At 42.3% G+C, this 27,716-nt stretch overlaps 2 protein-coding genes across 3 annotated transcripts; both read left to right on the top strand.

The window, feature by feature from the left end:
• Positions 1 to 6,215: 6,215 nt before the first annotated feature.
• LOC112259196 (hemicentin-1) lies at positions 6,216 to 18,225 on the top strand. Of its 2 annotated transcripts, none has more exons than XM_024433939.2 (8): positions 6,216 to 6,375; positions 9,236 to 9,508; positions 9,601 to 9,927; positions 11,270 to 11,533; positions 13,039 to 13,287; positions 13,641 to 13,964; positions 14,217 to 14,459; positions 15,255 to 18,225. In XM_024433939.2, the coding sequence occupies exons 2-8, from the start codon at positions 9,349 to 9,351 to the stop codon at positions 15,479 to 15,481; spliced, it is 1,794 nt and encodes a 597-aa protein (XP_024289707.2). In that variant the 5' UTR covers positions 6,216 to 6,375; positions 9,236 to 9,348; the 3' UTR covers positions 15,482 to 18,225. The 2 variants fall into 2 exon arrangements, with proteins under 2 accessions (XP_024289707.2, XP_042183411.1); XM_042327477.1 differs by lacking the exon at positions 6,216 to 6,375 and adding an exon at positions 8,405 to 8,709.
• A 3,052-nt stretch (positions 18,226 to 21,277) lies between these two features.
• LOC121847279 (intercellular adhesion molecule 1-like) lies at positions 21,278 to 26,167 on the top strand. Its single transcript, XM_042327880.1, is given in 6 exon segments — positions 21,278 to 21,332; positions 24,343 to 24,416; positions 24,418 to 24,616; positions 24,709 to 25,038; positions 25,270 to 25,479; positions 26,055 to 26,167. Coding segments are annotated over 6 exon segments (981 nt in total).
• The last annotated feature ends 1,549 nt before the right edge of the window (positions 26,168 to 27,716 follow it).

Raw genomic sequence — 27,716 nt, 5'->3', positions numbered from 1 at the left:
TAAGTTCATTCATTTCTACCAAGGAACAGACAGTCATTGTTCTAATTCTTTATTATAATTACACACATTCTATTCAGTACTAGGATTAAAAGAAAATGCATACATCTATACAGTAACATAATAGTATTCTGACTATTCAGTCCTGATATACATAATTAGTCATTATTGATAAAAAAAAATCCCTTAACCCCTTACAATATCCTCATAAAGTACAGTCGTGGCCAAAAGTTTTGAGAATGACACGAATATTAATTTTCACATAGTCTGCTGCCTCAGTTTGTATGATGGCAATTTGCATATACTCCAGAATGAAGAGTGATAAGACGAATTGCAATTAATTGCAAAGTCCCTCTTTGCCATGCAAATGAACTGAATCCCCCAAAAACATTTCCACTGCATTTCAGCCCTGCCACAAAAGGACCAGCTGACATCATGTCAGTGATTCTCTCGTTAACACAGGTGTGAGTGTTGATGAGGACAAGGCAAGAGATCACTCTGTCATGCTGATTGAGTTCGAATAACAGACTGGAAGCTTCAAAAGGAGAGTGGTGCTTAGAATCATTGTTTTTCCTCTGTCAGCCATGGTTACCTGCAAGGAAACACGTGCCGTCATCATTGCTTTCCACAAAAAGGGCTTCACAGGCAAGGATATTGCTGCCAGTAAGATTGCACCGAAATCAACCATTTATCGGATCATCAAGAACTTCAAGGAGAGCGGTTCAATTGTTGTGAAGGAGGCTTCAGGGCGCCCAAGAAAGTCCAGCAAGCGCCAGGACCGTCTCCTAAAGTTGATGCAGCTGCGAGATCGGGGCACTACCAGTACAGAGTGTATCTGCACGCACAGTGAGGCAAATACTTTTGGAGGATGGCCTGGTGTCAGGAAGGGCAGCAAAGAAGCCACTTCTCTCCAGGAAAAACATCAGGGACAGACTGATATTATGCAAAAGGTACAGGAATTGGACTGCTGAGGACTGGGGTAAAGTCATTTTCTCTGATGAATCCCCTTTCAGATTGTTTGGGGTATCCGGATAAAAGCTTGTCCTGAGAAGACAAGGTGAGCGCTACCATCAGTCGTGTGTCATGCCAACAGTAAAGCATCTTGAGACCATTCATTTGTGGGGTTGCCTCTCAGCCAAGGGAGTGGGCTCACTCACAATTTTTCCTAAGAACACAGCCATGAATAAAGAATGGTACCAACACATCTTCCGAAAGCAACTTCTCCCAACCATCCAGGAACAGTTTGGTGACGAATAATGCCTTTTTCAGCATGATGGAGCACCTCGCCATAAGGCAAAAATGATAACTAAGTGGCTCGGGGAACAAAACATCGATATTTTAGGTCCATGGCCAGGAAACTCCCCAGACCTTAATCCCATTGAGAACTTGTGGTCAATCCTCAAGAGGCAGGTGGACAAACAAAAAAACACAAATCCTGACAAACTCCAAGCAAGAATGGGCTGCCATTAGTAAGGATGTGGCCCATAAGTTAATTGACAGCATGCCAGGGCTAATTGCAGAGGTCTTGAAAAAGAAGGGTCAACACTGCAAATATTGACTCTTTGCATCAACTTCATGTAATTGTCATTAAAAGCCGATGTCAGAATGGTTCAGATAATAACTACAGAACGAAGCCAACATCAGCATGAGCTTTGGTTGAGAATGGTATGAACTTTGAACTCTTATTCACTACAGAAGTGATACCTCCTAGCCGTTGAGTTAGCAATAGCCGCTGCAAACGAGGGTTAGGAAGGAACAGACAGTGTATCCCGTCTACCACACAACGACATTACTACAACGTATTCAATTTACAAGCAGAGACCTTCTTCAAAGGACAAAGGGCTCGGTTGGGCAACACGGCCATCCATCTACCACCAAACTACCGAAGGGCAGCTCAGTGTAAATATTTATTGCATTTTCCTTTTCCAAATGGGCGGTCATTTAGAATGCATAAAATACTGTATTTACGATTGCACAGCTTCACCCTTTGTTCCTCAGTCTTCCCGCTCTTTCACTCAAACCCAGCCCCATTTATTTTGTGTAACCAGCTGTCATATCTGTTCCGCCCGCTAGAAACGTTTTCCTTTATGACGTAATTTGTAATCAAGTTATGATTGAAATATGTGTATGTGTAATTCTGTGTGATTAGTTAGGTATTTAGTAAATAAACAATTAAACCCAATTTTGTATTGCTGATTCAACTTGTTAGCCAGGGTTCGTGCAGATAACCCAGGATTTACAACTTTCAGATGAGACTGAATTAAGATGACGATTAATATTGACTGCTTTGATGTAAAATATTACTAGGTCTTTAAGAGTTTATTCGGAAGATAACAGCTCTATAAATATTATTTCATGGTGCCCGACTCTCTAGTTAATTACATTTACATGATTAGCTCAATCAGGTAATATTAATTACGGAGAAATTATTTTATAGAATAGCATGTCATATCACTTAATCCGGCATAGCCAAAGACACGACAGAGGGTAGAAAGTTCCCCACCCATCTATTTAATGTACTGTCACGTTCTGACCATAGTTCTTTTGTGTTTTCCTTGTTTAGTGTTGGTCAGGACGTGAGCTGGGTGGGTATTCTATGTTGTATGTCTAGTTTGTCTATTTCTATGTTTGGCCTGATATGGTTCTCAATCAGAGGCAGGTGTTAGTCATTGTCTCTGATTGGGAACCATATTTAGGTAGCCTGTTTTGTGGGTGGTTGTTTCCTGTCTCTGTGTTCTCTGCACCAGGTAGGACTGTTTCGGTTTTGTCACATTTGTTATTTTGTCATTTGAAGTGTTCAGTTTGGATTTATTATTAAATAAGATGAACAGTCACCACACTGCGCTTTGGTCCTCTCCTTCCCAGGAAGAAAGCCGTTACATGTACATTGTTTCTTAATGTGTTGAATGGTTTTTCTTTTAAGATTAATGGAAAAGTGGAAATGACTTTGATAACGACTTAAATGAATCCCGACTGGGAAGTCTATAATTGAGCAATCAACGGCCACCCACATTTACAGTGGATATGGGGAGTAATGGCTAAACCCTTCTGGAATGTGACTCTAGTATACTTTATGATTTAAAAAAAAAACACATCTAGTCATCAGCATGTGCTACGAGAATTCTTAAAAGTTCAGACAGAACCAAGTTCATGTTCTATGGCTGCATTTATACAGGAAGCCCAATTCTGATCTTTTGCCCAATTATCGTCAAAAGGGCTGATCTGATTCCTCAAAAGATCCATTAGTGGAAAAAAAATCTGAATTTGTCTGCCTGTGTTAACGCAGCCAAACAATCTTTCATTTATAATACTCAAACATTGTGCTGGCTAAAGTGCTCTTCGTGAGTTTTTTTTCCCTGAATTATTCCTCATGATGATTGGCAAACAAAGAACGGCAACATCTGGGTAGTTAGATCCTTCCCAGAACAGTTTGTATGGAATTAGAGTATACCTTCTCTCAGAGCACATACTGTACATAGTCCAGATGGGACCCAATCAGGGAAAACAAGTGACTGGTTTTGGCCAGGATATTTGTTAACTTACATAAGCACTGAGAGGTGTGTGTGACAGAGAAAGAATGATCAGGAGAAAGCGTTTACATCATTGTAAAATAGGAACCTTGTAGCAGGCATAAGAGCAGAAGAGTTTCAGGAGTCAGAAGTGCAGAAGTTGACTTTTATTTACAGAATAGGATGGTGGTTCAGATGTGTAATTGTATTTTGTAAACATCAGCATTTACAAAACAATAAAAAAAGTAACTTCACAAAATGCCTTATTGGCGCAGACAAACCTGTCTAGTCCATAAGACTTAGGTTGGGGCTATGTCAGGCTCACGTCAGCCTCCCCTCACTATTACCAAGACAAATCTATCAGAGAAGCCCAAAACAGCTGTCTGTGCTCTCCCTAGGACATACCAATGTCAAATGACATTTACAGGGTAACTTTTTTAAAACAAAATAATAAATAAAAAATGTTAATGGCCATATTCTTATTCAAAGTTAACATGATTGCCATGTGAATCATGTAGACCTACTGGACATTCATGTATGTGACTGATTTGAGCTAGGATTAGCTGATATCTATCACACCATTGCAGATGATCAAGACTGCAGTTCTGTTGTCATCATTATTGCCTGGCTACCCAAACTCCTTGCTCCAGTCAAATAATATGCCCACTGATGTTAGTTTCTTCTCAGTTATGAGTCTGGATCTGAGTACCTCCCCAATGATTTCTAGAATGCACTCACATTCTAACCGTTCTGATTGGTCCCAGAAGGCAATGGGTCGAGCCAGATTCGTGACACACGTGGGCAAGCGGCGTTTTGAAAATGCTGTATGTAGTACTGTATGTAGCAAACAGAGCAGCGGAGAATTCAGTTTGAGTCTTAAGGCAAGAAACATTATGGAAGTAGTTATAGTCCTCTGGGCAGCCATCTTTCTGCAATCTGGTCTCAGAGCATTTCATATCATTCTCTATGTAAATCCGAGACACTCCATTTAGTATACTATGTTATGTTTCGTATGGTAAGTATTCATTTGTGGATGTCCATCATCCATTTCGTATGATAGTTTACGAATTACAATTGGTTTGATATGTTACGAATTGCAGTTCATAGAATATGTACGAAATTCAATTCATACAATATGTTATACATTTGCTAAATGTATGATGTGTTATGAATTCCAATTCCATTCCAATGTTAGCTAGATGGCTAGGCAGCTAACACTACTTTAGCTAGCTCTATGGGTTAAGGCTTAAGGTTAGGGTCAAGGTTAGGTTAAAGGGTTACGGTTAGGGTTAAAGGAAGGGTTAGGTAACATGCTAAAAAGTAGTAAGTTGATGCAAAGTGATGATATTCGAATGCCCAACCTTTGGGTTGCTAGACGTTTGCTTTATACGCCCACCTATCATCCTTTCGTTTTTGTCATAAGTAACCTACAATCTTATGTAACCGTACCAAACGTAACATATCATAGTAATTTGAGTGTCCTAGCTTTGACGTTAACTATGTTACGTCTAGTCTATGAGACCAGTCTGGGGCAGCTGACAGGTCAGGGTTAAATTGGGAGGAGAATTCCCTTGAAATGTTTTTATCTTTCTAAAACTCAGGACTCAACATAGAGCATGAGTAAACGTGTTTGTGAGTGTGTGTTCTGAGAATGTGCGTTTCACGAACCCTGATTCATTGTTGTAGGTGTTTAGTTAGAAACCCACTTTCAATTGTATAATGAGGGAGTGAGTGGCAAATGCTCTATATAAAATCTACTCTAAATACTGTTTAGGAAAATATCCCCTATTCAGAGTGTACCCAACCCACTTACTCACCAGGCTTTATTCTAATTGGCAAGCTATGGGAATGGCTTCTAAATTCCAGTAGCCCCATGAAGAATGTGTAGACACAGAGGGGCATTTGTTGAGCTCATGTATTCTACATGATCATATTTCAGAGGTTTGCGTCAGGGATTAAATGAACAACAACCATATTGTTTTAATGTGCTCCACAAAATGTAACCATTTTTTACTTGCTATATTTTACACTTTTAAACAGCTTACTGAACTGTGTTAACAACGAGACTGTTGACTGTACTCAGAAGTGTGAGAGAATACAGTCTGGTCACCAAAGCTGACGTGGTCATTAGTTTGTCAACAGGGTACAAGGTCACGCCATCAGTGTCCTGTTTCAAAGCATTACAAAGCTATCAGAGGCTGGCCTTGGAGTGGGACACACACTGACTGTGCGCACACACGCACGCGCATGCACGCGCACACACACACACACCATGTAGATACTGAGGGGCACAGAGAGCAATGAAACAGTGAGGAGAGAGAAATGGAATGGGATAGGCCTGCAGAAGGGTGAATAGATGAATACACTGTCAGAGGGACACAGGGGACAAGGGGCCACATTCTACATTTCAGAAACAGTGTAAAGAGGGTGCCAACATTTTCCTTTTCCCCAATTTCTACCTTCTGGAACACACTGTACTGTTATCCTCTGTGTTAGTGTATTCATTTGTCTGGTGCGTTCTCTGTTCTTTTTATGTTGCCAGCAGGGATGTACTGTCCTGCAAATGCGGCACTGTTTCCACGTGTTCTGGTGTCAAAGTTGCTAAAAGGAATGAAAGTGTCATCTTAAGAGGAAGTCATGTGTGGGATGAACACTCAAAGAAAAGCTACTGTGTTTCAAATCCTCTAGTGTATTTGTGTTGGTTTGACATGTCGCTCTCTGAAACATCTGAGTACACTGAGGAGCAAACTGAACCTTCGATCCACAGGAAACTGAACTGTTTGAGGTCTGACCCAAAATGCAACGTGTCAACTCCCTCCAGGTCTCTCTGCTTTAACGTACATACGGGGGAGCTACAGGATCTCTGGAGGTAAAGTATCAAAACATACACAGGGCTGACAAAGGGCAGTGGGAGGAAAGCTGAGTGTTGGTTTCCTCAGCTACAGCTCTGAAAATGTCTGTCCCATTTGGTAACTATTTACTTTGCCTTTGACCTTGTTGCTTAGATATGCAGAGCCCCTGTGTGGAGATTAAAGTTTCCTTTTGGCTGGTGGTCAATAACAATATCTTTGATCTATCCATTTACATTGAATACTATTGTTCACATTGAGTGTCTGTGTATGAACTTTCTATAGCGTTTTTGGACATTGACTAGAGACTTTACATGTGGATGTAGGACATATAACACAGACTCAGAATGTCTTGAGAGCACTACAGTATGAGAGCACTATTGAATAGGGAGTGTGTCAGAGACATGACTGGAATTCAAACACTTGTTTTTACAACAAGAACACACTGTTTGTTCTTATGGGGAGTCCAGTCCTCCCCTGTATATAACTTTGTCTCTCCTCTCCCTTCACCTCCCCTTTCTCTGACAACTAGTTAGAACAGCCTCTGACCCTAACTCAAGTCTAGAACTCTGCTTAGAAATAGCAGCAGCTGGTATTTTGTAAATACTCCTCTTGTTCTGATCCCCTGGTATGACTTATCCTCACCGTATCTATTAAACACAGACAAAACCTGGGCTGATGGATGATGTAGGGCTAATAAATCATCTAAAAGGCTTGAGCTTTAGCTAAATAATTCCATTGTACTAGTCCAGACGGCTACTGTGACTAGACCGAGGGACCCATTCAGACGTGTAGCAGATACAGATCCTTTTGATTGGATGGAGCTCTTGAGTGTCTTCCCACCTGCACTTGCCCACCTGTGGGTTGCTATAAAGCCTGTATAGTGTGTAAGATAGTGAGGCATTTCTGTGTTCTCAACATCTCTATTCTAACTAAATATCAGTCTAAGTCAACAGAGATGTTATTTGTGGATGGAGCCATCCCACCGCCCACTACCTCCCCCTCATCTGATGACTTATTATATCATCACCACTTCACCACTCAGTTCTGCATCCACTCTACCAGAGCACACATCACATGACCAAGATATTTAGTACTTTCCACGAGTCTCATAAATAGACAGGAAAGTGCAGAGAGAAGCTGGAAATAACAGTTAATTCTAGAATGCACACAGATTCCGCACTACTGTGCTAATTTCAACACTATGAAAAATGATAATAAAAACATAAATATAAATATTCTGAAATTAAATCGATGCAATCAATTGAGCGACTGTTCCCCTGAAATAAATAATATACACAACAAAATTAAAAGACAAATGACTTATTTAAATCTGATGGAACTGTTAATTTTGTTTGAAATGGAAGAACACAAACACTGCATCACATTGTCTAATGCTAGTGAGTGGGTGTCAAACTGTGAGCTGGTGACCTCAGATGCTTAGACATATAGCCTTTCAGAAAAAAAATGAATATTGCTATTTAAATCTCTAACTTGTCATATTTCATATCTTTTTAGTTTTGGCTAAATTATATGCCTATTACTGGTGTAGTTCTCTGAATTGTTTCATTTCTTTCTGAACAGACAACAGTAATTCTATAATTTTGGCAAATGTATTTCAATGTATCAGCGGTGAAAGAAATGATGAAGAGCAACACTGGAGAGATGACAGTTGCAGGCTCATGCCTGTCAGAGCAGAGGGAGAGAGATCACAGAAAGTGAATGTCATTCTAGTTCTATGAGAGATACAGGCGCAATTATTTTTTTAACTACAACAATCGCCACGCGTTGGTCTATAGGCCATACAATGTTGCGCAAACCATAAACTCTGTCCGGCCCTTTTTTAGATGCAGGATAAATACACAGCAGGCAACTTGAATGAACTCTGATTGCTTTTACTATCATTTTTACATCGCAAACAATGGAAATTATGTATGATAAAAGAGAGCTACCGCATCCTTGCAAATGGGTTCCAGAATGAAACAGTCCAAAACGAGGTGCCGGGTCCAGTTCCATGGAAATTCCCTAAAGTTACATTGATCGGTTTCTTGCGCTTGATGGTTGAAATCGTTCAAAGGGGTCTTCCAGTAAAGAGCACGTGACTTCTCACTATTTTTCGGTCCTGTTCTTGTAATTCAATACAGAGCCAAAATATAACGTGAGACAACTGACCTGTTGAAGAGTTGGGCTGTGTGCATGTGGGGACTGGACATTTGGACATCAGACACTGACCACAAGGAAAACCTACATTTTCTACGTCTTTCTGGGAATGAAACATTAGTTTTAATATAAAATGTGTGAAATAATATTTAGTCGGATTTTTCTTGGGTTTCCGTTACTTCTCTGGATCGCAGGTAAAGTTAGTTCTGTTATACCGTTATTGAAAAATGTAAGAATTTCAAGCAGAATAGGAACACAGATGACGCCAAAATATTTGACATTCCAGTTTTAAGAGGGATAAGAACAATAGCCCGCCTTGGTTCGCATTAAAATCCGCAATAACTGGATCGTATTTCATAGTGGCCAAAGAGAGAAACTAAGAACCAATAACACGTTTTGGAATAACCAGGAGAGGGCAATGTAGTAGCGGATAAAATCTGTAGCTCGCAGTAAAGATTGTGACATTACACAAAATGTCTACTTGTTTTGTCTTAATGGTTATGTCTTTGTCCAATATACTACGTTGTAACCTTTTTTCCTATTTTGATTACTGATTAGAAACTGCCTTCTGAAAAAGGCAACTAATTTTAACCTCTTGTTAGTTTACCATTCTGCATTCTAGGCTTAGACTTGGGATCGTTTATGTTTAAAGAAACAGTATGTCTGCTTGAGAATGCAAATGAGCTGATTATGGTCTCTGTCATGTGGTCTGACCTGTAGGTGGGCCTACACATGCCGCCTGTCCTATTGAGCTCAACCCTCTCACATTGGTGGTGAGATATGGAGACTCAGTCTCGGTCAACTGCAGCACAACATCCATAGACTATGAGGGGATGGGCTGGGAGGCCACATTAGGAGGTACAGCTTTAAAAGAGGTCAACTATGTCATCTGGAATGTGGAGAATTTGACAGACTGGACAATACAACCTGTATGCTACCTCACACAAAAAGATGGAGAGCAGTGTTTGAAAAAGTTCCCTGTCATTCTATACAGTAAGTTGTTTTTCTTTTGTGTCTTGTACTGAGTTTTGTCAGTGAAAACAATTGTTTTTTTCTCTCACTATATATAACTATTTTGTCTCTAGAGACTCCAGGCAGCGTCTCCGTCTCTCCTCAGAGCCACTCTGGTCCCATGGTGGAGGGGACAGAGTACCAGCTGCAGTGTGACATCCAGAACGTCGCTCCTTTACGGAGCCTGGTTGTGAAGTGGTACAAAGGGAATGAAACTGTAAAAACTGAAACATTTCATAACTCCACGAGGATCCCAGTGGATGTGTTCTCCACGCTTAACATCACCCCCAGGAGATTTGAGGATGAAGTAAAGTACAGATGTGAGGCAGAGCTGGACCTGGGACCGAAGGGACCACTAGCCTCTGTCCTCTCATCACAGACTCTTCATTTTGCTGTTTACTGTAAGTCTTTTTGTTTTCTTTTTGGGGTTGGTGGCCCTGCGGGGCTGTTCAATGTTGGTCCTGGAGTGCCGAAGCACTTCTGGTTTTCATCCTCTCCTTCTAACAAGGGACTAATTCAGACCCGGGACAATTTACAGGTCAGTGCAACCCGGTAGAAACAAAAAAATGGAAGTGTTTTGGGCCTAAGGGACTATTTCATTTCACATTCTTCAAACGATCCTAAAGTGATGTCATTGACCCTTTTGTTTGATGTTAACGTCAGTCTGCAGTGCCTGTAGTCTGTATCAATGGCAAAACTGTCATCAGCCAAAACAGCTGTGAAGTCCTTGGTTGCTGCACCCATTGCAACTAGCGGCAGGATGTGGGGAGTGCTGACTGAGGGGAACTGTAGTTCTGCCTGGATGACAGCTTGTGATGGCTCATCTTAAAGGGGAAGGCAGTCATTATTTTTGTCTGACATATTGCCTGACAACTCAAACTGAATTCTTCCACTGCTCTATGTTCGCTACAAACTTCCATCTAAAACTGCCATTGTTGAAGTCGTTTGTAGTGACGTCAAAATGAGGGGTGTTCTACAAAGTAATCAGCGATTGGCTCAGCTCTAACCAATCAGAGTATCAAAGCCAATGAACAATATTCAAAACATCGCTTTACCCACGTGTTCTGGCTCTGGCCCAACCCATTGGTTTCTGGGACCAATCAGAATAGTTAGAATATATTTGCGTTCCTCAAATCGTCGGGGAGGTAGTCAGATCAAGACTTATTGCGGAGGAGAAACTAACATCTGTGGGAGTGGTGTAGCATTTTGGGTAGTCGGGTACGGACTATTAGTGTGTTCAAACAAATCCAAAATTCCAAACGATCACAACAGCAATTTGCATGTGTTTTTGTCTCTCCTAACTTTCTATTAGCCTTCATTGTACTGTTAATTTAACAGCCTGCTGAAAGGTCTCTGTCATTTCCCCCAATACTGTTACTATACTTATTGAATGCCCAAACTATTACAGCATAGCTGAGTACACAACCCATAACCTGAGCTGCACTGTTGAGGGTTATCCTGTACCTGAGGTCATTTGGTACAATACACAGTGTTTAACATCTTTGAATTGATTTAGCTGTGCTTGATTGAGCTTATCTGTGCAATGGAATCAATGTAATAGTCCCAAAAGTCCAAACCCCACCCATGTAGCAATCCAGACAGGCCCAAGCAAATATGCAAAGTATTTTAATGTAAATGTAAAATACTCTTTGAACCCAGGTCTTCTGTCCATATTTATATTTTCTATATCATTGTCTGTTGTATTTTGGTCTTATTATGCTCATGCCACTCTCGTGCCTCCAGTCCCACCACAGAACATTCTGGAGCTGAGGGACACAGAAGTTGATGTTGGTTCCCCTACTGGGCTGAATTGCTCCTCAGATGGGAACCCCCGGCCAGAGTACTCCTGGACTTATCACCGGGCTCCCAACGTGAAATTGAGGAACAATGATGGGGGGTCCCTACTGACCATCGAGCAGACCACAGGGGAGAACATTGGGAATTACACATGCCACGCCAGTAATACACTGGGAAAGGTCTTTAAAATAGCCAGGGTCTCTGTCAGAGGTAAGACCTTCACCAATTATAATGAATTATTGGATTTTGCCTGTCCGGATGCTTAAAGCGCTTTACATAGTAAGGGGGACACTCTATGTGCTGTATTCACAGTTGCATTTGTCATCTTTGCTTATGCCTACTGGACATTATGTCATTGTTCAGTGACGCATTTGGATATGATAGTCTATTATAATATGATACTATCACAATTTCGTGACAGCAAATATGATGAGGAACATGCATTGAAATCAATATTACTGGACTGTCCCTTTTAATACCAGGAATAAAACTGAGCTCAACCAGTATTTTACTGGAGAGAAAAAAAAACAGTATGCCTACAGCTTTGTTTTCCCAAATTAATCTCTGCTTTCTGAAATGTCGTTATGTATAGCCTATCTAGGCTATTGATGTGGTTTCTCGTTCCATAATAGAATAACACATTTAGAAACGGCCTGGTGCTTGTGGGGGAGGGTTGTTTTCCATTATATTTAAGAGGGAGTGGAGTTGAGGGATAGAGTGAATGTGCTGTGCTGGCTGCACTTTCGTTAAATAAGTCAACAATTCGGCGCCGCTCGGCTGTAACTTCCAATGAACTAGAGAAAAGCACTCGAATATATATATATTCAGAGGCTGCTAAATAACGGGCCGATAGACATCCAGGGGGCTTACAAAGCCTCGAGCTCAGGCAATGAAGGATTTGTACCTAAATCGCCTTATTTCATTGGCTTTGACTTTGGAACTATTGTCGCTGTTGAATGGATCAGAATCAAGTAAGTTTTTGTAGCGCACTGAACGGGAAGTGATCGGTGGTGTCCACTATAGAACATGTTAACGTGCTCATCGTCATACAAATTGTCTGACAACTTTATTTTGTTTATTCTAAAATATGATGAGGAAAAAATACCACACTAGTAGACGCACATTGTTGAGATGAAATAGGCTACAAAGGTAGACATGGGCTTATTTGCCATAACCTGGCTCTGTGCTCTCTGATTCTGAGAGTCAACATCATGTATAGAAATACTATTCCTAGGTATTTTAGTCATATTCCTTAATCCAGCAATAGTGTTAAAGAACCACGGAAATGCGTGTGCAAACACACACACACACACACACACTAAACCCCAGTTCATTGAATAAATAATAGCTTAACTAGTTGAAGTTACATTGAAGTTACGTAGAGATGTGCTTCATGTGAAGTATGTTATTTAGTTGTGAAGTGGGTTACATTATTGATGGAGCTTATTAGGGGAAGGGAGAGTGACATAAAAGCTCCACTAAAGAATGAGATGCAAAAAAAAGTCCATTTTTGTGAAGGAAGTGTATCCTTCCTGGCTCATTTTCCTGTATTTTGGTCTACTGAGTCACTGGCGGCTTTCAGCTGTATGTGACATTTGACCACCCTTTACCTTTTTTGCTGCTGCTCATTGAAATATGATGTGATTTATTGTTGGATATTATCAGGTATTTAAATGATGTAATTCCTTATCTCTCTTTTCTCCTAACTCTGTAAGGAGCGGAGCCGGTATGTCCTATCAAACTGATCCCTGAGAGTGTGGTTGTGAAATATGGATCTCCAATCTCAGTGTCGTGCAGAAACACAACCAGTGTTGAAGAGATCTACTGGACCACAGGTCCAGAAGTTGTCAATGACACTACCTGGAGTGTTTTGGAACTCCTAGACTGGGACATAAGGCCTGGTTGTAAGGCAACCTTTCAGGGGATTGGAAGATGCAGTAAGCCTCTGCACATCACAGTATACAGTAAGTGAAGATGCAGTCTTCCTCATTCTCTGTCAGAAGAACAATGTCTCTATCTGTAAGGGGTATCCTCTATATCTGGCTGGTATAATATATTATACTGTATATTGTATTATATGAACATTGTGTATGGCATTTCATGTTCCTGTTGTACAGAGAGAAAAAACAATCTGTGACCCCAAAACCGCAACACCTACCGAGGGGGTTTGGTGAACCGTTACACCATTATTATTCACCATATGCTCTTACACATATTTACAGTCTCTTTTTTTACTGTTTTGTATGAACTTCTAGTTGTTTTTAAAGGTTGGTTTTCGTCTTGAAACACTAATAAGTCTGAAAATTGTCTTCCACAGAGACTCCAGACAGTGTCTCCATCTCTGTTCTGAGACACTCTGGTCCCATGGTGGAGGGGACAAAGTACCAGCTGCAGTGTGACATCCAGAACATCGCTCCTCTACAGAACCTGGTTGTGAAGTGGTACAAAGGGAATGAACCCTTAGATAATGTAACTTACAATACTGTCAGTAAGACACCAGTGGATGTGTCAGATACTCTGATGATCAGCCCCAGTAGAGATGATGATGGAGCTCAGTATAGATGTAGAGCAGAACTGGACCTGGGACCAGAGGGACCACAGCATACAGTGACATCAGAACCTCTCAGCATTACTGTACACTGTGAGTTGCTGAGAACTGTTCATATATACAAACCATGCTAACGTTGTATAACGTGTGATAATACATTAGCTCCATGCACATTCCGTAAGTGCGTAATGTTCGACGGTGAAGTCTCACTCCACTGTCTTTTAATGTTAGAAGAAAATAATCAAACTTACAATTGTGTTTGTTTCCTTCACTGCAGTAATTCATTCAAGAAATGTGTTTTCATATTTTCACCACCTGCCTTTTTACTCCCTCTCTCTCGCTAAGATAAGCCATGCATCAATGCATCTCGACTGCCGGTGAGGATACCTGTGTTCAGGGGCTATCCTGAGGAGTTAGTGTGTGAGGCTGAGGGTTACCCACAGCCCAGGATAAAGTGGGTCTATGACCCAGCGAAGCATGTCAGTGAGGCGGGAGGCAACCTGACTGTCTTTGAGGCAGGGCTCTACAACTGCACCGCCACCAACATTGTGGAGACGAGCTTCATTGTGGTAGAGGTGGTTTTAAATGGTATTCAAACCTTTATTAAAGTGCATTAAACCCTTTAGTAACCCATTATTTACTGTTTATGAATGTCTTGTAGACCGTTTTCTTCTTGCTGGTCTGCTTCCTCCTCCCATCTATCTGGTCTCCTTTCTCTCTCTGTGTCTGTTATTCTTTGGTTGACTGATTGATGTTCTCTGAACAAATTGTATTAATAGCTTTTAACTATGCAGTTTTTCTCATATGTCCTTTACCTGTTGACCAATCCAAAACCTCTTAGTTACTGGTTTCTGAACTGCTCTCCTCCTGCCACGTTCTGTAGTCAGATACATGTAGTACATCTCTGTTGTGTGAGGGAGTTTGAACCAAAGCTGCAAAACATGAGATGATGAGGGGACAGTTTATTTTTGTACACATATAAAATCAGGCATGAAACAAACTCATTGGGAAGGGCACCTGGTGAGGGTAGGTAGAACTGAGCATCATCCATCGTTCATTGAAGAGTGTTAGGTAAAGTTGTTGAATATTTGGCAGTTTAGCTCAGCACTGACTGTTTCCTTGTAGAAGACTATTTCAAGGTTAGAGTTGAGCAATGTCCCCACTCTTACGGTATGTTGTAGGTCTACTCTGACTGGTGGGATCATGTAATATTATGTTAAGTAATACGTGCTTATTCTTTCCTGTTGAAAGAAGTAGGAATAAATCAGTGTATTGACACTTCTCTATTTGATGGTGAAAATGGTTCAGACTGAGGTGGCGCCAGAACGTTAACAGAGTGTGATGGATTAATGGGTGTTTGTTGTTTTGTGTCTCTTGTCACAGAGGACTACCTGCCCCTCATAGCGGGCTTCGTGGCCTTCATGGTCGTGGTCATCTCGGTCATCTTCGTCTTCATCTACTCCATCTACTACAAGAACACCAAGATGGGCCGCTACAGCCTGAAGAAGGCCAAGCTCAGCAGCACGCCCAATGGCAACGTAGCGCAGAACGGCGGCCGGGACACTCCGCTCCCGATGACTAAACTGTCTCAGCCAAACATCAACTTTTAAGAGAACGAGCTTTATTGGGATGAGCCACTCTTTCCCCGCTGAGAGACTAAGTGAGAGACCAAGTGGTTGAGGTGGTTGTGGGGCTGGTCACAACTCATTCAGCTGTCAGATGCAGGTCTGGATTGTGATAGTTGGGAGTGTCTCCTGACTCTCCTCCAACCTCCCTATGCTTCATATGCACTCCCTTTCCTTTTTAGCACTAAGATTTTAAGTACAGATCAGTCCCTCTATTTCCCCTTCTACTGAAGAACCTGATGAGGTAGAATAACCTCTGTTTTTAGTGTGAGCTTTATGATCTATTCTACACATTCAAAGTGTAGCTGATGTTTTCTCTGAAGGACAAGAAGTGGCAGCGAATGGACAAGTTGAAATCCCTCTTTGGAAATTGGCTTAATTGAAATGTATTTTTTATATGACTGGTTTTGGAAAAACTGGTTTGTATTGCATAAGCACCAACAAGGACATTGTTATGTCATTTTGAATGTCTTTTTTTAGTTTGGTCTGATGACAATGTAATTGCTGTCACATTATGCAATTGCTTGAAGAGCAGCACATGATTGAAATTGTGAGAATGTTCCCTTTGCCTGGATGTGATGTCTTGCTCGTGACAAGAAGCTTGGAGTGTAACCTGCAGTACAGTGGAGGCTGCTGAGGGGAGGACGGCTCATAATAATGGCTGGAACTGCGTGAATGGAATGGCATCAAACACAAGGAAACCATGTTTGATGTATTTGATACCATTCCACTAATTCCACTCCAGCCATTACCACGAGCCCGTCCTCCCCAATTAAGGTGCTACCAACCTCCTGTGCTACAGTATATGCACACAACTTATTTAGGTTGTGAGCACAATGATCACTGAAACCAATTAATATAGCCTACATGTGAAAAGTATTATTTCCCCAGAGTGTGAATTATTCCGTGACATTCAGGGGTCTTTCTTTTTTTCGACTTCCTAAAAAAAGAAAATTGGTGAGGGGGCCCGATAGTAAAGATATATTTTTACAGTAAACATGTGTTACCTTTTAATGTGGCATGAACACTAACAGTCATGAGGTTTTCATCTGATTCTCAAACAAATCACTTCAAAAAGCATTAAGCTACCTGTGCACTTTTGTCCACAATATAATTCCAGCTTCCAAACAGCCATTTCACCAAGGGAAAGAGACATCTGTTATAAAAGAGACATCAGAGAGGCAAGACAGGTGGAGAATGCATGCGATTGAAAGAACCTGAACCAGGTTAAACCAGCGGTGAGCTCATTTAGGGGAGCTCATGTCTCATTTGAGGGTCAGAGCTACTCTGTTACTACTCTACACTGTTCCACTGCATCTGAAGTCTTCAGTGTTTTAACTGCAGCACTGTAATGCCTGACTGCATGTGAGTTCTGAAGGTGTGGAAGGGGCAGTTGGTGTGTGGTTGCCTCTTCCTGTAAGCAGATTGAATCAAGCCATTCTTAACAAATGCAGGAGTCAAGAGAGAGCCTGGAGCTCAAGAGTAATGTCAATACTTTTTTAGGTCCCACTGCACATTGTGGCCTAAAACCTTTGTAATTACATGGTAGTTACATTGTTACATAGACCTTACAGCTGTTATACAGTTACAGGCATGTACAACTTTGTAATTACATGGTAGTTACATTGTTACATAGTACTTACAGCTGTTATACCGGTTTGTTGTACAGTTACAGGTATGTAACTCTTTGTAATTACATGGTAGTTACATTGTTACATAGTACTTACAGCTGTTATACCGGTTTGTTATACAGTTACAGGCATGTAACACTTTAATTACATGGTAGTTACATTGTTACATAGTACTTACAGCTGTTATACCGGTTTGTTATACGGTTACAGGTATGTAACTCTTTGTAATTACAAAGTGCCCATATACACTCACTCCTACTGACTGTTAGTCACCTGGCTGTGGCTTGCTATATAAATCAGGCAGACGGGCATCAAAGCATATAATTAATGTTCGATTGAACATTAGAATGGGAAAAACGAGTGACCTAAATGACTTTGAGCATGGCACACCAAATCCAGTATCTCAGAAACGGGCGCCCACGACCCATCCTGTCTGGTGTCAAGAGTACAGGCTGGTGACGGTGGTGTATCACCGTCCAAACTGTAGCAACTGCGTGATGCCATCGTGTCAGCATGGACCAACATCCCTGTGGAACATTTTTGACTTGTAGAATCCATGTCCCGAATAATTCAGGCTGTTCTGGAGGCAAAGTGGATCTGACTCGGAACTAGCTGGGTGTACCTAATAAACTGGCCAATGAGTGTATGTAACTGCAATGTAAATGCATACGTTTTAGGATACTTCATGTAAACTCAAAGCCTTTTGTGTATGTAATATAAAATATAGAACTGTATATTTAATAAAGTCTGTAAAAATGAGTGCCTCTACATTTAAGGGCCCATAGAGTATGTGGAGAATAGATTGCAAAGGGGGGACTTATAGGGAAGAAGAGAACCATTAATATTGTACAAAGGGATGGTCAGTGTAGATTTTCTACCAATATTGGTCCTCTGGTTGTTAGGAGAGTGAGTTTCTCCCCTGATCCCCTTTCACCACAGTATGTAGTCTACACAAACGTCTGTGGAGATCTTTTGTTTCACAATCTTCTCATGTAAATACTCCTGAGTTAAGAAATTAATTTGTATTAATTTGTATTAATCTTTTGTATAATATTGCTTTGAGTTATCATTAAAATATTGAGTTTTTTATTATGATAATTATTGTTGTATTGTGAAAATGACTGAACAAATAATTGAGCAAAATGTGTTTAATATTTCTAAAAAAGAATAGTTTATTTAACACAAATATCAGAATTTCCTTTTCAGAAAGTAAATTATATATATATATATTTTAACTGTTACATTTCTAGCCACAAAATGTAAATTAGGCCCTATGGCTTTTTATAGCCCCAATAGGCCTAGAGAATACCCCACATTTCTTTTGTGTATTGTGTATGCTCCCTGGAGATCAATTTATGGGGTCATGCTCTGAGTCAGTGGTTCCTTTTTATAGTCCCGTACCCCTTCAAACATTCAACCTCGTACCCCCTCTAGCACCAGGGTCAGCGCACTCTCAAATGTTTTTTTGCCATCATTGTAAGTCTGCCACACACACTATAAGATACATTTTATTTATTTATTTTTGTTAATAATTTTTTTACCCCTTTTTCTCCCCAATTTTCATGGTATTCAATTGTTTTTTTTAGTAGCTACTATCTTGTCTCATCGCTACAACTCCCGTACGGGCTCGGAGAGACGAAGGTTGAAAGTCCTCCGATACACAACCCAACCAAGCCGCACTGCTTCTTAACACAGCGCGCATCCATCCCGGAAGCCAGCCGCACCAATGTGTCGGAGGAAACACCGTGCACCTGGCAACATTGGTTAGCGCTCACTGCGCCTGACCCGCCACAGGAGTCGCTGGTGTGCGATGAGACAAGGATATCGTCGCGGCCGGTTACGACAGAGCCTGGGCGCGAACCCAGAGTCTCTGGTGGCACAGCTGGCGCTGCAGTACAGCGCCCTTAACCACTGCGCCACCCGAGAGGCATGATACATTGATTCAACATAAGAAGGAGTGTGAGTTTTTGTCACAACCCTGTTCGTGGGAAGTGACAAAGAGCTCTTATAGGACCAGGGCACAAATAATAATTGAATAATAATCAGTCATTTTGTTCTTTATTTAACCTTCTTCCATATAAAACCTTATTTGTTAATCGAAAATTGTGAGTAACTCACCACAGGTTAATGAGAAGGGTGTGCTTGAAAGGATGCACATAACTCTGCAATTTTGGGATGTATTGGAGAGAGTCTCAGTCTTAAAGGTACCTGCATAATTGGGCACCCAACTCACTCAGGTGCTTCGCTACATCACATTTGACATTGTGCGTAAGCTTGAGTTCATTTGCACACAAAAAAATAATACACTAATTGAAAGACATCTGTGTTGTCCTTGTTAATGCAGACAGAGAAGAGCTCCAACTTCTTAATCATAGCTTCAATTTTGTCCCGCACATTGAAAGTCCATGTAATCCTAGATTCAGATCATTCAGGCGAGAAAAAATATCACCCAGATAGGCCAGCCATGTGAGAAACTCGTCATCATGCAAGCGGTCAGACTGTCACGCTCTGATCTGTTTCACCTGTCCCTGTGATTGTCTCCACCACCTCCAGGTGTCGCTGCTCTTCCCCAGTGTATTTATCCCTGTGTTTCCCGCCTCTCTGTACCAGTTGTCTGGTATGTTCCAAGTCAACCAAGTTCTCAACACCTCCCCGAGCACTCTCGCGTCTACCCCGTGAGAGCTCTTCCACTCGTCTCCCTCCAGGATACGCACCAGGTTGTAAGCGCTCCTGAGATCTAGTTTGGTGAAGAAGCGCCCACTGTGCATTGACTCAATCGCTGTGGACATGAGCGGTAGGGGGTAACTATACCTCATAGTGATCTGGTTTCAGACCCTGATTCAATACACGGGCGCAGACCTCCCTCCTTCTTCTCCCCCCCCCCCAAAAAAAAACTTGAGGAGCCGGGTGAAGTGGAGGACCAAATGTACCCCTGATGCAGGGATTCGGAGACATATGTTTCCATAGCCTCCATCTCCGCCTGTGAGAGGGGATACACGTGACTCCTGTGAAGTGGAGAGTCTACCAGGAGATTCATTGCACAATCGACCCGTCGATGGGGTGGTAATTGAGTCGCCTTCTTTTTGGAGAAAGCGATAGCCAAATCAGCATATTCAGGGGGAATGCGCACGGTGGAGACCTGGTCTGGACTCTCCACCAGAGTAGCACCAACGGAAACCCATAAACACCTCCCCGAGCACTCTCGCATCTACCCCGTGAGAGCCCTCTGTGGCAATGAAACAGTGGGGTCATGACAAACTAACCAGTGTAGGCCTAGCACCACTGGAAACGCAGGAGAGTCAATAAGGAAGAGACTAATTGTCTCCCTGCGTCACCATGCCCTGAGGAGAGGTGGCCTCCCTGATCAACCCTGACCCTAATGGTCGACTATCTAAGGCATGAACGGGGAAAGGCACAGCCACCGGAACAATGAGGATACCTAAACTATTGGCAAACAATCTATCTATAAAATTCCCAGCCGCGCCTGAATCGACGAGCGCCTTATGCTGGGAATGCGGGGAAAACTCAGAGAAAGTGACATACACAAACATATGTGCTACGGACGCCAGAGCGCCCTGTCTGCTGCCTTGATACCCAGGAACCAACTCCCGACGGATGTCCTAGCGCAAACTGCAGCGATAATGGTCAATCAGGGCCCTGTCGTTCCATCCCGTGCTGGCAGCCAGGGTCCGAAACTCCAGGGCGAACTCCTGGGCGCTCCTCGTCCCCTGTCTCAGATGGAATAGGCTTTCACCCGCCGCTCTACCCTTGGGCGGGTGGCCGAAGACTGCCGGAAACGGCGGGTGAACTCCTCAAACTGGTCCAATGCCACAGCTCCCTCTCTCCATACGGCTTTGGCCCACTCCAGGGCTTTCCCGGTGAGGCACGAGACGAGTGCGGACACCCTCTCATGGCCCGAAGGAGCCGGGTGGATGGTTGCCAGGTACAAGTCCAGCTGCAAGAGGAACCCCTGGCAGTTCGCAGCCGTCCCATTGTATTCCTGGAGAAGGGAGAGACGAATCCTACTGGGACCAGGAGAAAGAGGGGCGTGTATTGGAGATCCCGGCTGTGCTGGTGGAGGCGCTGGGAGAACTCCCTGTCTCTCCCAGCAGTCCATTGTCTGGGCAACGTGGTCCATCTCGGTGCCAAGATGGTGGAGCATTGCTGCGTGCTCCTGGACGCGCTCCTCCACCCCTATACCCAGGGTACCTGCTCCTGCCTACTCCATAAGTTTGGTCCGGTATTCTGTAAGGGGTGGGTACTGGCGGCAGAGAAGTCAGACGTAGGAGAGCAAAAAACTGTGTTTCCAACGGCGCAGTTTAATAATAAAAACCCACCGGAGAACAGAACTATCAATAACCAGACATAACGTGCACAAGCACTTACAATTAACAATACCGGACAAGGACATGGGGGGAACAGAGGGTTAAATACACAACATGTAATTGATGGAACTGAAACCAGGTGTGTGGGAAGACAAGACAAAACAAATGGAAAATGAAAGGTGGATTGGCGATGGCTAGAAGACCGGTGACGTCGACCGCCGAACTTCGCCCGAACAAGGAGAGGGACCGACTTCGGAGGAAGTCGTGACAGAAGGTTTCATCAAGTTGTTAGATAGTACTTTTGCACATATAACACACTGTGACTGAGGAAAGGCACTACACCCACTATAAGTGAACCCCAAATCAATGTAGTTCTCATCATATTTGCGCCTCTTCGATGGTCCAACATCCCTGTCTGCTGTTTGGTGCTTTCCCAGGTAAGGGGGCAGTAGCTCTTCGGCTGCATCAGATTCACATCTATCAGTGTCCATGCTAGCTGGGCTAACAACAACTGTAGAATTTCTGATGCTTGCATTGGATGTTAACAACTTGTGTCGTTGACAGGTGTAGTACTGCTGGTAGTAGCAGTCCTACCAGTAGAGCTGGTATGTGTCTCTATTGACGTGGGCCTTACTTCTTCTTTTTTTTTACCATTTATCCATTTTCGAGCAAATGGAATGAGCAGCAGCAACTCTTGGCTACATACAGACCGCTAGTGGAATTCCCGCAAGAGAGTAAAAGTTCATGTGGTTGAATGTTAATTTTTTGACTAGGCTACCTGTATTTGACATTGTATTGTTATTTTGCTGAACACTGGATGGTTTAATTTTATTTTTGGCATTGAAACAAGGCTACTAAGGAGAAAAAAAACTCACCCAAATGTATAGCTGGAAAATTTAAATGGTTTGTTTGAAAATGTGAAGAATTTTTGGGGGGACACAAAAATAAATATTTATATATTTTTTTATGTGAATCACATTTTTGTTTGGCGTACCCCCGACGGCATTGCTCGCACCCCTGGGTTACGACATCCCGTTGCTATTGTCCCCAATTTGTGAATACCTGCTCTGAGTATTTAAAATGTAACTCGTGAAAAACATATGAGGTATTTCAATAGGCTTTTTGTTTTGAAAAAGTCATATCCTTAAACCTAATGAATTATAGAAGAGACCCGAACACGCACTACGTTGTTCATTTCAAATAATCTCTCATAAGATTTGTTGTGTGATTTGCAGAACTTGATTTTTCTTGTACGTTGGTCATATGAAGAATCTACAGGATTTCAAGACAGCTGGTCATTATTCTGATTTTGCACAACAGGATTTCGCGAAGCGCTTTGGGATCTCCGTCATCCCGGATTAAACAGAAGCCCATTCATTTTCAAAGAAAGACGCGAAGTGGGCGGAGCGACCATTGTGCGATGCGAGCATTGGCGAGGTATCGTGAACAGGGCGGGACAAAAATTCAGTTAAATCTGTATAAACATTTAGTTTTGGGAAAGGTTAAAGCTCGTCGTTTACACGACATCCCGTTGCTATTGACGAATCGAAGCTCACTATGTTTTTTGCCCCAGTTGATACGTAACACTATCTAGCTTGCTTGCACAGACATGAGAGCGATGATTCAGGGTTGCCATGTAGGTGCTTTTCGTATTATTTGGCTACTTTGAAAACGATGTAGTGGGTGAAAATGTAACCTATTGGTTGCGGGTTTTAGGGCTACTTCTTGTTTGCACCGCGGCCGCCATGACATTTCTTAAAAATATATAAATTATGCGGATCTGCTGCTGACTATCAGGCAGTGAGGCAGCCTGTTGCTGAGTGATTCATAAAAAATCCTACAATGTGATTTTCTGGATTTTTTTTCTAATTTTGTCTGTCATAGTTGAAGTGTACCTATGATGAAAATTACAGGCCTCTCATCTTTTTAAGTGGGAGAATTTGCACAATTGGTGGCTGACTAAATACTTTTTTGCCCCACTGTAGCTGGTTAGCCTAACATACCTACCTAGCTAACATGGGCTAGTTGATCAACTATACATAACTGACATGTTAGAAATAGATCTCTAATGTCTGTCAGTGAATGACATAGCAAGAGGACAACTTCCCATACTCTACCACATATAAAAAAATGCACCTTGTGCATTCTACTGTTACAACTCTCAGCCACTTTATTAAATTGAAAACCTGAGTTTTTTATATTATTTATTCATAAAGTCGGGACACGTCAGCTAACGTTTTTTTTGCGTTTTTTTTTGCCCCATAGATTTTGTTTTAACGTTTGAGCCACTTAAATATCACATAAATACACATTAGACATGGCAAAATGTATAGAATAAAAATTTACATTTTTTCTGCACCTCATGAAAAAATGTGTAGAATTGCAGAAAATAAACTTTAAACCTGCAAGATTTTCTCTTCACCAACAAGAGGGGTGTGAACAGTTTTTGTCATGAAAAGTGCTTTTGCTCATAGAAATAGACATGGCTCGTGCGCAGGGTGGCACGTGATGTTCCCCAATGCTGGAAGGGGTTCTGAGTGCAAAAGTTTGGGAACCCCTGCCTTAGAGCACTATTAATATTAAAACACGTTTCATTCATTTACTCCCTTGTTCCTGACTTGACTGAGTGAACTTTGTTTTTTAACAACTAGCAGAAGCAATAGGCAACTTCCTCTGACCCTCTGATAGTGAAATGTATGGCCACTTCAAAAATTCAGTTTGCTTAGTCAAACCAGTTGTCTTGGCCAACAGAGAGATTGTAATACAAACCAGCAAAAATACAAGCAAATATATATTTTTTGACAGACATTGTATTGTGATGTCAGTGTTATTTTATGGTTGTATGTAATCATTGCCATGTTGTTCACATGTCATGTGCTCTGACCGGTAGGTAGGCCAACACATGCCTCCTCTCTTGTGCTCAACCCTCCCAGAGTGGTGTTGAGATATGGAGATTCAGTCTCAAGTCAACTGCAGCACATCATCCACAGACCATGAGGGGATGGGCTGGGAGGACACATTCGGAGGTACAAGTTTTGAACAAGATGTCAACATTGTCACCTGGACTGTGGATAACCTTACTGATTGGACAATAGAACCTACATGCTACATCACTCTCATTGACAGCGAACAACCCTCAAAAGTACTTCCAGTCATTCTCTACAGTGAGTATTGTCCTCCTTGTGAATGTGAAAGGTATTTTTCTATTTAACTGTATATCAGCATTGAGGGTTTTTTATATTGTTGACCTCTACAGAGACTCCAGACAGCGTCTCCATCTCTGTTCTGAACCACTCTGGTCCCATGGTGGAGGGGACACAGTACCAGCTGCAGTGTGACATCCAGAACATCGCTCCTCTACAGAACCTGGTTGTGAAGTGGTACAAAGGGAATGAACCCTTAGATAATGTAACTTACAGTACTGTCAGTAAGACACCAGTGGATGTGTCAGATACTCTGATGGTCAGCTCCAGTAGAGATGATGATGGAGCTCAGTATAGATGTAGAGCAGAACTGGACCTTGGACCAGAGGGGCCACAACCCCATCCTACAGTGACATCAGAACCTCTCAGCATTACTGTGCACTGTAAGTTCCCTCTAGTCTTATTTTCAATCATTCCATTCATGTTTACAGCGGATCATTTAGTTTGATCTGATACCCTACTATGATATTTAACAGATTCTTCCAGTAATCTGTTCTCATTCATCTCCTAATTTCACCCTCCCCAGATACTAAATCTTGTGGGAACAGTCCATGTTGATTGATTCTTATTTCTCCTCATTCTTCAGACCCTCCCAACCTTTTCCAGACCTGAAGCTGAGACCCTGGACATCAGAGTGGGGGAGGAAATCACCTTAAACTGCACAGCTACTGGAAAGCCCACTCCTCTGTACAGCTGGCAGTCTTCACATGTCCAAGAAGCTCTTTTCACACCCGCCTCCAAGCTCCCAGGAACCTACACCTGCACTGCCTCCAGTCAGATAGGCAAGATCAGCAAGACTTTCACTGTGAATCCCAAACCTATAGGTAGGATCATGTTTCTAATTAGTACCTAGTCTTATCTTTCTCACAAATGCTTCTATTCTCTCCTACTACCCCTCCCTCTTCTTCTCTCGCTCCCCCTTAACTCACTAGTGGCATTCGTGTTACCTTTTACCTGAATGAGACTGTCCATTGGTACGGGTGCATCATCAGATGACCACAAGTACTTTGTTACTTTGCAATAATTACATTGTTACTACACTGTACATATGAAACTAACTACCATGGAAAAATGTTTTTCAGGACACTTCATGTGAAATGGGACCCATTCTTCCCGTACCATGTACACGTGTTACTTTCTTAATATTTCCCATATAGACTGCTCTGTGAAATATCTCCGTTGACAGTATATTTAAATGTTTAATATTGCCAAATTGCTCCTGTTTTTCCAGGCAGTCGTGGAACCACTGCAGGGATAGTAGTGGTCGTGCATGCTTTCTTTGCTCTAGTGTCTGTCTGCGTGGTGCATCACAAACAAATAAACTCTGCTGTTGCTGGGGATGAGGAGCTTGGGACGGTCAGCTGATCAAACCCTCATTAACCACACCCTCTTCCCACAGGGGGCAGAACAACGTTCTGGGTCATCATAGGATCGGGCCTGGGCCTGACCTTTGTAGTCGTGATTGTCTATGTCATTGTCAAACAGAGAGCAGGTCCCAACTCCATCATCTGACCAGGCCAGAGGAAGAGAATTTCTATCGTCAATGTGACCAGCAGGACTTCCTCAACAGACACTGTATGAATAAGAATGGTTGTTTCCTGAATTATTCTGATGGAACGCTCCAATCCTGAATGGCTTATAAATCCAAAGAGTGCTTTCTATTAGCCTACTCCAACCAATAGCTTTGTGCCATTTGTATGTGGTGTTGTTTTGAATGAGTCTTGGGCTGTGTCGGTGTGAACATGTGGCACAACACTACAAAGCATTCATTCACAGGCATGTGTGTCCTGTTTTATTATTTGTTCTATTATCAAGCATGTCTGAACGTAGTCTCTCTTCTCACGGCCATTGTGTCTCAACGTCAACAAAACTAAGTAGATGATTGTGGACTTCAGGAAACAGCAGAGGGAACACCCCTCTATCCACATCGATGGAACAGTAGTGGAGAGGGTAGCAAGTTTTAAGTTCCTCGGCATACACATCACAGACAAACTGAATTGGTCCACTCACACAGACAGCATCGTGAAGAAGGCGCAGCAGCGCCTCTTCAACCTCAGGAGGCTGAAGAAATTCGGCTTGTCACCAAAAGCACTCACAAACTTCTACAGATGCACAATCGAGAGCATCCTGGCGGGCTGTATCACCGCCTGGTACGGCAACTGCTCCGCCCTCAACCGTAAGGCTCTCCAGAGGGTAGTGAGGTCTGCACAACGCATCACCGGGGGCAAACTACCTGCCCTCCAGGACACCTACACCACCCGATGTTACAGGAAGGCCATAAAGATCATCAAGGACATCAACCACCCGAGCCACTGCCTGTTCACCCCGCTATCATCCAGAAGGCGAGGTCAGTACAGGTGCATCAAAGCTGGGACCGAGAGACTGAAAAACAGCTTCTATCTCAAGGCCATAAGACTGTTAAACAGCCACCACTAACATTGAGTGGCTGCTGCCAACACACTGACACTGACACTGACTCAACTCCAGCCACTTTAATAATGGGAATTGATGGGAAATGATGTAAATATATCACTAGCCACTTTAAACAATGCTACCTTATATAATGTTTACATACCCTACATTATTCATCTCATATGCATACGTATATACTGTACTCTATATCATCGACTGCATCCTTATGTAATACATGTATCACTAGCCACTTTAACTATGAGCGGGCAAAAAATTATTTAGTCTGCCTGGGAGCAAGACATCCTGGTCCGTGACTGGGCTGGGTTTCTTCCTGTAGTCCGTGATTGACTGTAATACCCTGCCACATGCCTCTTGTGTCTGAGCCGTTGAAAAAAGATTCTACTTTGTCTTATAACGCTTAGCTTGTTTGATAGCCTTGGGAGGAATAGCTGCACTGTTTGTATTCAGTCATGTTACAGACACCTTGCCCTGATTAAAGCAGTGGTTCGTGAACAGTTTACACGAATGCTGCCATCAATCCACGGTTTCTGGTTAGGCAATAGTTTTAAGTGGCTATGGGAACATGTCTTCAACGCATGCAGTCAATGAATAGAGTACAGTATCAGCGTATGCAATGTTGAATAATGTC

Source organism: Oncorhynchus tshawytscha, linkage group LG09, assembly GCF_018296145.1.
Source record: "Oncorhynchus tshawytscha isolate Ot180627B linkage group LG09, Otsh_v2.0, whole genome shotgun sequence".
Taxonomy (NCBI): domain Eukaryota; kingdom Metazoa; phylum Chordata; class Actinopteri; order Salmoniformes; family Salmonidae; genus Oncorhynchus; species Oncorhynchus tshawytscha.
This window is presented reverse-complemented; position numbering and strand designations above follow the sequence as displayed.